This window comes from Pyrus communis, chromosome 6 (assembly GCF_963583255.1).
Source record: "Pyrus communis chromosome 6, drPyrComm1.1, whole genome shotgun sequence".
Taxonomy (NCBI): Eukaryota; Viridiplantae; Streptophyta; class Magnoliopsida; order Rosales; family Rosaceae; genus Pyrus; species Pyrus communis.
The window spans coordinates 13,653,291-13,662,921 of NC_084808.1; the positions used below are offsets into that span (position 1 = coordinate 13,653,291).

At 37.4% G+C, this 9,631-nt stretch overlaps 2 protein-coding genes across 2 annotated transcripts; one reads left to right on the top strand and one right to left on the bottom strand.

Annotated features, from left to right (window-relative positions):
- Window positions 1-734, top strand: LOC137736080 (secreted RxLR effector protein 161-like). The gene is made up of 3 exons (XM_068475418.1): window positions 1-162; window positions 286-484; window positions 568-734. Exons 1-3 carry the CDS (start codon window positions 1-3, stop codon window positions 732-734), a joined length of 528 nt encoding a protein of 175 aa, XP_068331519.1.
- A 1,716-nt stretch (window positions 735-2,450) lies between these two features.
- Window positions 2,451-7,706, bottom strand: LOC137738376 (probable voltage-gated potassium channel subunit beta). Its single transcript, XM_068478013.1, has 4 exons — window positions 7,051-7,706; window positions 4,960-5,103; window positions 4,401-4,565; window positions 2,451-2,840 (listed from the first exon to the last, which is right to left on the bottom strand). Exons 1-4 carry the CDS (start codon window positions 7,627-7,629, stop codon window positions 2,727-2,729), a joined length of 1,002 nt encoding a protein of 333 aa, XP_068334114.1. The 5' UTR covers window positions 7,630-7,706; the 3' UTR covers window positions 2,451-2,726.
- Window positions 7,707-9,631: the final 1,925 nt, after the last annotated feature.

Below are 9,631 nucleotides of genomic sequence, written 5' to 3' on the forward strand. Positions count from 1 at the left end.
ATGCCCATTCGTGCAGTTTATGTCGACATAAACCTTATCGGAACTCCCACAGAGCTTGAGGAAATTGTCGTTCACTTGAAATCGAAATATGAGATGAAGGATCTTGGGAAAACTCGATATTGTGTCGACCTGGAGATTGAGCATTGTTTGGATGGAATCCTAGTACATTAATCGACCTACACCCAAAAAGTGTTGTGACGTTTTAATAAGGATAAAGCGAAGCCCTTGAGTTCTCCTATAGTCGTTCGGAGTCTAGATGCTAAATGAGACCCCTTCTGTCCCAAGGAAGATGAGGAAGAGATTTTGGAGCCTAAAGTTCCATACCTAAGTGCAATTGGTGCTTTATTGTACTTGGCTCAATACACTAAACCTAACATCTCCTTCGATGTTAATCTTTTGGCTAAATATAGCAATGCGCCTACACGCAAACACTGGAATGGTGTTAAAGATATTTTCTGCTACCTCAAGGGTACAATGGATTTGGGTTTGTTCTACAACCATGAATCCTTAAGATGAGTTGCCACCCCTTGGATCCTCGGGTTGATTCTCGCCTCATTGGTTATGCAGATGCTGGTTATCTGTCTAACCCACATATTGTTGGTGACACTGCAATATCTTGGAGGTTTACCAAGAAAACGCTAGTTGCGACTTCTTCGAACCATGCTGAGATTTTCGCCTTGCATGAAGCGTCGCGTGAGTGCTTTTGGCTAAGAGCAGTCATGGAACATAATTGAAGCACTAATGGTCTTACTACTGTCGTTGACCTTCCTACAACGATCTTTGAAGACAATGCAGTATGTATCAAGCAGTTAAATAAGGGATACATCAAGGGAGACAACATTAAGCATATAACACCGATGTTCTTTTAATCTCACCAACACCAACAACAACATCAGAACATTGAAGCCAAGCAAATCCGTTCCCATGACAACCTGGCCGATCTTTTTACTAAGTCATTACCCAAGTCTACTTTTTAGAATCTCATCCAAGGAATCGGTATGTGTAAATTATTTGAGTTGAATTGCTTGTAGTTCTCTTATTTGGAAGTTATGTCTAACTCAGGGGGAGTATCCTGAAGCATACTTACTTGATCTTAATGTACTCTTTTCCTATGATTAGGAGCATTTTTCCCACTGAATTTTTGTTACGTAATGAGGTTTTGATGAGGCACCCATCCTAGGATGATCATATTCCGTTGGGTTCACTAATTTCGTCCCGTATGACGTTTGTTTTAGACATTATGCATACTTCTCACTTTTCTCCATGGTCTATGGGTTTTTACCTACCTTAGGTTTTACTATAGCGAGGTTTTGTGAGTTTTACTACCAATGCATACTGTCTTTAATTTGAGACTCGCATTCGCCCGTTGTGTCGATGACTTCATCAACTGTTCTACCTCAACTGCTAAGGACCTAATGCGGATGTTTTGTTTGAATATTTACACACTCAAGGGGAGTGTTGCAGTTCTCTTAGATTAGGAATGTGATTGTGTAAATCCTGGTGTATCTAGAGATATTTTGAAATATTCCCTAAGTTAGATATTATCCTATTAGAGCTGTAATCCTATTAGGGTAAGGATTTAACCTATCCTACTATTATAAATAAAAGCACAATGGAGTAATACAACACACATATCATAATTACATATCTCTCTCTTGCCACCGGCCCTCTCCCTTTCTAGTCCTAAATCTAGTTCAGTAAATTAGGCCTACAACGATTTACACCCAATATTTATCTCAAACCAATAAATTTTCTTTTCTTTTTTTTTTTAGTACCCAATTATGCCCTCATGTGGAATCACTTAAATACCAATACGTTAAATCAATCAAAAATTTATAAAACATTTTAAAAATAAATTAGGCCTACAACGATTTACACCCAATATTTATCTCAAACCAATAAATTTTCTTTTCTTTTTTTTTTTTAGTACCCAATTATACCCTCATGTGGAATGACTTAAATACCAATACGTTAAATCAATCAAAAATTTATAAAACATTTTAATAAAAGATTCGAGGAAAAGTAAAAATCATGGTACTTGGATCAGAAAAAGAAAAATATTTTAATAAATATTTTAAAAATAAAATTAACTTAACATATTCGTTGTGGGTCACCCCTTCCATTGTTTTGTAAAAACCCGATAATACTTTGGGTCAGAAAAATAATTTCCGCATACATTATTTTTATTGCATTCTCGTTTATTTTCATTTCTATATTCTCCTTTGATAAGGGGTATGCAAGGAAGAAAAGTCGTGTATGGAAATCACCTTCCAAAGTTTAATGAGACACATCCATAGACTTTCCTACTTAAAACACTCACATCACCCTTTTGGTTCTTGCACACCAAACCAAGGTGGTCATAGAAGTACAAATGACTAGATGAAAAAAAGCCACCACAACAAAGACCATCTTATAGCAATGTTAAAATCTCTTTAAAACCAAATCCGGAATACATCTTTTTATTTTTGGACAGTAATACCGGTAAATCCACAAGTCATCAAATAGTTCTGAGAACATCCACGACTCCCCCCCTTACTACAAACGAGGGGGAGGGGGAAGGAAGGAAACATCAATGCGAACAACCAGCTCCGAGCGTGAAAATGAAAAAAGATCCGACAAGCTAACCAAAAGCACCACAAGGCATGAGTTTCTATTGCATTGTGTTGGAACAACCTAGTCTGCTATGCAATGAGTAGAAATATGTGGAGCCTGTAAATATACCATGTCTACCTTACGCATTCTGGACGCTTTTGCTTGCTTTGAACAACAGCCTCAATCTTTTCCATGACAGCGGGAGTTAATAGAGGGATTACATCTACAGCTTTCATGTTCTCTTGAATCTACACACAGATGAAAACAGCTTTTTCGTAACGGTAGAAACATGACATAACAATTTCTATTTTAGTGGAAATTAGAGGACATTAAACCTCTCTTTGCTTTTCCAGATCATCACCATTTAAAACAAACCAGAGTTCTCCCTTCACAATGGAATAACTATGGAATAACTACACGTCTATTCAACAATCATGTCACTGTACAGTTTTTAAAGGCTCTTCCCTCTCCGTTTGCTCTTTCTCCCAAAGGAATTGGTCATTGGTTGAATTGGCCATATTGTTTCCATGTAAAACCATCTCCATTGGAATGGAGACTAGCAAACAATTTGACATCAAAGTGAGGCATGTAAAAGCTAACATATCACTAAAAAGTCATTTTTGTTCCTTAAGGTCACGTTCGGTGCCTGCCTAGGATGAGATTGGATTGGATAACTCACTACATTCAAGGTATGTTGAAGTAAGAAATGAAGGCCAACTTCCAAGTTTTGTCCAACTTGAAAGGAATTAGATGGATTAGCAATAAGGTGTTGATATCCAACCATTTTGTGGGGATTGGAAGGCGTTTCCTTCATGATGAATCCATCTTCTACCTTTAACATGGACAATTTTGAATGTTAGCCTCCATTTCTTCCTTCAGCATACCTTGGCTCTAGTGAGTTATGCAATCAATACAATCCTAGGCACCAAATGTGGCCCAAGTTTAAACTGAAAGGAATGCAATCTAGGATAAACTAACAGTCACCATGCTGACTGAAAGCTTTACAGCCTTCATTCTCCTTATCTGGGTTGTTAGACATTTTACGGGTTGTTTTCTTCTCCCCTCCCCTGGGTTTAAAATCTGGGAAACCGACATTGAAGACCAAACTCTAAGTAAACGACCACTATTTTAAGAAATTAGAACAAGTTTGGAGTTTTTCAATAAGCATAGGATGGGCTACACTACAAAATTACAAATTAATGACATGAAACTGGAAGATCGTAACAATATTACCCTTCATATGGTAATGACCAAGATTATGGTTTACCACAACATAATAATATGGGGAATGCTAGCAATCTTCTCACTTACCTTCTCATTTCAACCTTCTCATTTCTACTTACGACGTATTCCACTAGCACGCAAAACTAAAAAATTAAAATTTTAACAACCAAGGAAGAAAAATAGCAGGAGTTTAATATAATTAGAATTTTAGTTTTGAGTACTAGTGGAGTACCAAGTGGCATGAGGAGAAGTGTAAAGCTTAAAATGAGAAGGTAAGTGAGAAGGTTGCTAGCATTTCTCTTATGTTGTTCCCTTGGTTGGCAACTATTCAGATAACAGGATATGACACGAAAAGAAACTATAAAAGAGCAATACTGCCCATCCTGTCTCAAATGGTGATACTTGAACACCGAACTGAAAAGTAAAGCTCAGACCCGCCGGAAATATAACATAGACAGGGATGAATTCTTTTCCCCAAATTTGAATTAACTTCACAGTAGTAGTGTAATAGATCAAGCAATGCATAGAAGCCAAGAATGACCACCTTACAATTATGTCACAAAGATGAATATCTTAAAACTAACCTGGGACTCCTTTGTAGCACCAGTAATAACTGACGAGACATTCGGATTAGCAGCACACCATGCAATTGCTAGTTGAGCTAATGGTACACCTAATTCATCTGCAATTGGCTTAAGACCATTAACTTTTTGCAGCACGTCATCAACCAGTTTTCGACTAGCAAGATTCTGCAAGGCATAAATCAAAACGTTAGCATCCTACCTATAAGGGAGGAAAAATTTTAAAGCAGTATGGAGCCTTGACACCAGAAATATGATAACGGCTGCAATGTCTATTAAGGGGAAACACCAACGATTCTAATCCAGAAACGAACCAACGCATGTCATTACATTGCATCCCAACAAAAGAAAATTATATGGCGGGTGCTGCTTAGAATATGTTGGCATGTCGATAAGAGGCGAACCAATGAGTTTAAATTTTTAATACACATGAAGGTAATAGTTGGTTTAAAGAGACACAATATAGAGACTATGGCAGTTTAGGGTCATCAATCTAGACAAATTAATAATTGCATGTACATAAAAGCATAGAGTTAACTTTGTCATTGAATCCAAGCCTTACTTTGTAACTGTCCAACGCAAATCGGCTATCAGGAGGTATATTTCCCTTGGTATATTTTCCAGTAAGAACACCAGAAGCAAGTGGACTAAAAGTGGTAAGACCCAGGCCATAGTTGGTATACAGTGGGAGGAACTCAGTCTCGACCTGCACCCACAGACGAGTTGAAGGAAATCACGGATGAGATGGGGAGAGTAATCCTTTCTTCACAAGCTATAACAGCAGTATTCTTGTTCCCCTCGTCAGGGACATATATCAGGATACACAAGGTATATACAATATAAGACCGAATTATAGTCATGCACATGGACTTCAATTTAGTAACCTTTTTTAGTTAGAAACAAAACATCTATTAAATTACAACAGAGGACAAGGTGTCGACCAATTTACATGTTTTCCATCCTACAAAACAATGAGTAAAAGGCATAACAGCCATTACAAAAATTACAAACAGAAAACAGAAAGACAAATAAAAAAACATCAAAACCCTAAGATACAGAAGCTCTCATATCGTAATATTCCAGAGGAAAGCCTTTAAACTTTGAAGACACTAATGTCCATATCAAAGTCAAAACTGGACCCTTTCCCGTAAAGACTGTAATACAGTAATCCATAGACTACGAATGTAGATGCGGATGAGATAAGTTCAGGCAATTTATGGTAATCATTCAGCTAGCATACGGATAGAAATTAAATTCTTATTACTGAAAATATGACTTTAGCTCTTAAAACTTAATTTTCTCCACATAAAGCCCGACATAAGTTTTTTACTTAAATAAAACTCATGACTAGATTCCACATCAACAAATTCATTAATTATATTTGACTATACACAATTAAAATTTTCTGATACCTAAAATATCCTATTTGAATGTTTGATGTATACAATTAATTCCATACGAATAGTAAGGGAGAATTAATGGTTTTACCAAAAAACAAATAAAAATTTCATGGCCTAATATTATAATAACAATAAAACATGCCTAATATATGTAATAATTCATGCTTAGTTAAGTCAATAAAATTGTATTTAAATTATTTCACACACACATATATAACAAAAAAAATGCATGATATACGTAAACATTCATGCAAAATAATTTACATACAAAAAAATATTATTTGATTCAGTTCACCTACTATTTAAATTTTAAAATATTAGACTGCATAGAAAAAAGCAAAATAGTTTCCCCAATATATGTAAAATACATGCAAAATAATTTACCTACATAATAAAGCAAACCCACAATATATGCAAAATCATGTACCTACATAAAAAAAAAATAATATTTTTTTCAATACTAGTTTACCTATATTCGTACATATAATAATAAAATGTGCCAAATATATGTAATAATGCATGGAAAATAAATAACCTAGTGTTATTTGATTCAATATTAATTTACCTATGTTTTTGCTCATCATAAATTCACATAGGAGTATAATATGTTTGATCATATATGTAGTACCGTTTTCGACAAAAAAAATATATGTAATACTGTGCATATATATTTCAACGTATGGTAGTACTCTATATATAGGTAAACAATATATATATATACACACACATACATATGTATTGAGATTATGGTAGTACTATATACATTAACAGAAAAAAATATTAACACCAACGAATGAAATCTGGCAAAAACGAGGTTACAAATACTGCAAAGATGAAGTTCTGTGTACACAAATTAATAAAAGAAACATATTAAATAGCCAAATACGCGACTCTTAACCGAATATTACATGATGAAGCTCATGCTCATTAGTCATTATCAATTTGGTCGACTGCCCATTATTTTCATCAGGATATAACAGGAGACTTCCATCATTTGTAAACATCTAGTCAACCAATCTAAACCGGCCCTACCAAGTCATCCATTAACAATTGTATCATAACGCTCTATAGCAGTGGCAAAAATTAATAAACACTAATCTTCTTTAACTGACGTATTTAACAACAAAACCGCATTAATTCAACCAATATTGTGAATTTCCATCACCATTACTAAAAACGCAAGTTGAAAATTCCACAAAGAAAACATCAAACAATCCCCATGTGGGCACAACAAAAACAAAGAAAACACAGACCTTGTGCCTGGAGAGCAAATTGTACTCAGGCTGCTCAACAATGGGCCCCACCAAATCCAACCTCTCGGCGATCCCCCACGCATCCGTGATCTGCTGCGCCGACCACTCACTCGTCCCCCAATAAAACGCCCACCCTTTATCGATCACGTAGTTCATCGCCCTCACCGTCTCCTCGATCGGCGTCGTCGCGTCCGGGCGGTGGCAGTAGATGAGATCCACGTACTCCATGTCCAGGCGCTTCAGCGACGCCTTGGTGCCCTCGACGATGTGCTTCCGCGACAGGCCCTTGTTGTTGGGGCCTGGCCCGCCCCAGAAGATCTTGGTGGAAATGACGACGTCGGAGCGCTTCCAGCCGAGCTCGCGGATGGCCTGGCCCATGATCTCCTCGGCGCGGCCGGAGGCGTAGACCTCGGCGTTGTCGAAGAAGTTGACGCCGTGGTCGCGGCAGGTCTGGAGGATGGACTTGGCCTCCTTGACGTCGAGCTGGTTGCCGAAGCTGACCCATGCGCCATAGGAGAGCTGGCTCACTTTGAGGCCCGAGCGGCCGAGGTTCTTGTACTGCATATTGTTCGACGCCATTGGAGAGACTGAGAGAGACTGAGGAGTCAAAAAGGTTTGAGCTGATGGGAATTTATAGGGAAGGAAGGAAGGAAGGGGTTGAAACATACGTGGATTTATTTGGTTTTTACATTTCGATATATATATATATAGCGTGGGAAAGTAGGCATTGTATGTAACGTTCTTGTGGACCTGACTGGATTTATCATGCGAGCTAGTATTTGAGTGTCTTTTTCGAGAGTGGGTGATGCATTGAATCGGATTTTTCGATAGGAGTTGACTGTTCGACGGGGACGGATGGATCGACGGGCCAATGGCGCCGTGGCCGCTCGAATATGGAATAAGGGGTGGCCGGCGGGAGGATAATATTATTCTTTTCTTTGTTAATTTTATTTTATCTTTTTATTTTTAATTTTTTTAATTGATTTTAATTATTTTTTAGATTTCAAACCACTTTTTAAGAAAAAGAATTTAATTTTTTGTATTTTTCACATGGCACCATATTATTGTAGTTGTAACAAGTTCCAATTTTTATTTACGGATTTTGGAACGAAAGGGTAGTTTGGTAATTTTAGTGGGGTTGATAGATATTTTAAATTGTTGCTTTTGGGTCTTGTTTGGTGTGCCCAAGCAGGGCCTACCCTTGGTTTTGTTCCCCAACTCAAACACTTCATCTCTCTCTCTCCTTTTCTCGCTCAATTTCTCTCTTTCCCTCAACTCCCCCAAGCTTTCTCTCTTAGCTCTCACCCCTCTCGATGCACCGTTGCACCACCACCACCGCCCACCTCATCGGTGAGCCACACCACCATCACACCAGTTCGTCCTGCCTCTCACCACGAAACCTAAACTGGAACTAACCCTCGAACATCTCTCGCATGCTCTCTCTTCTCACGGCGAGGTCCAACGGCCTTCGAGCCAATTTCCAGCCAACTCTGGCCACTAATGGGGAAACCAAAGGTATAATCCTACCAACTCGTTGGGCCATGGAATTCGGCCCAATTGGCCAGCCTAACCCAGTAAACCTAGAACCCAAAACCAAGCTCTCGGGCAACACAATCCAGGCCCACCTTTATGTTTTATTGAAGGTTTTATGTCATGCTAGAGTTTTCAGAAAACCTATAACTTATTATGTTATATGAGTTTTCATGAACTTTGGGGGTTAGTACGTTGATGAATAACTGTTTTACTATTACGTATATCAACTTCGTCCACTCATGTTTTGTTTTGCACCCCCCAGGACTTAGAATCGAGGCATACAATCCCAGCATCAAGGCACTCCCGCATCGACATCTTCGAGTCCTCTCGGTGTAGGACCCATCCTTTGTTCATTCAATTTTATATTATTCATTTTTAGTGCCTCGGATTAGTTGTATACTCTGAACACAATCCACAATTGCATATTCATTATAATTAAATTTACAAGTTTTATTTATGTCGGTTAATTATTTTTAGTTCTCATGCATTCTAACATGGCTTCGTCACCTTCGGGTGTCAGTCAGCACGTGTCTACCCTGATGTTTGGAGAATATCAAGGTCGGGCGTGTCAGTAGCAGTAGGTCCTACATGTGTGCCATGTGGGCACACTAACAAAAGTTTTAACAAAATTCTAACAAAAACTACATTAATTTACAACGTCAAATTTCAAAAACGATATAATTTTCAAGTTCTAAGACCAAATGAAGAGTTTGGTCTATTTCAAAGACCATTCTGATAAAAACCTATTTAAAATTATGCCTAGTTTTACAGCTTTATTTCCTTTCTTAGTCAAACTGATAAATATGATATTTCTGTAGTGCTAAAGTTGATTTTTTATTTTTTTATTTTAATCAAATGGTGCGAACAAAAATTGAGGTTGAATTTATTTAGAAATAATTTTTACGCTTTCAAATTTAGTAGGTTATTCATTTCAATCTAGCAAGCAAGCGTTAAGAGTATAAATATTCACCCTTGATCATGGTTTGTTATTTTGTTGCCCCTTTATATCCATAAAAATAAAAATAATACATTGAAAAAGAAAAATAAA

Bases quoted from the DNA above. Each gene is read 5' to 3' on its own strand.
- LOC137738376 (XM_068478013.1), bottom strand. From the start codon at position 7,629: ATGGCGTCGAACAATATGCAGTACAAGAACCTCGGCCGCTCGGGCCTC. The intron at 5,104-7,050 runs GTCTGTGTTTTC...CTGTGGGTGCAG, and splicing joins ATTTGCTCTCCAGGCACAAG to GTCGAGACTGAGTTCCTCCC. The intron at 2,841-4,400 runs GTTAGTTTTAAG...ATCTGTGTGTAG, and splicing joins GTGCTACAAAGGAGTCCCAG to ATTCAAGAGAACATGAAAGC.
- LOC137736080 (XM_068475418.1), top strand. From the start codon at position 1: ATGCCCATTCGTGCAGTTTATGTCGACATAAACCTTATCGGAACTCCC. The intron at 163-285 runs GTACATTAATCG...TTCTGTCCCAAG, and splicing joins ATTGTTTGGATGGAATCCTA to GAAGATGAGGAAGAGATTTT. The intron at 485-567 runs GTTTGTTCTACA...TTGGTTATGCAG, and splicing joins CAAGGGTACAATGGATTTGG to ATGCTGGTTATCTGTCTAAC.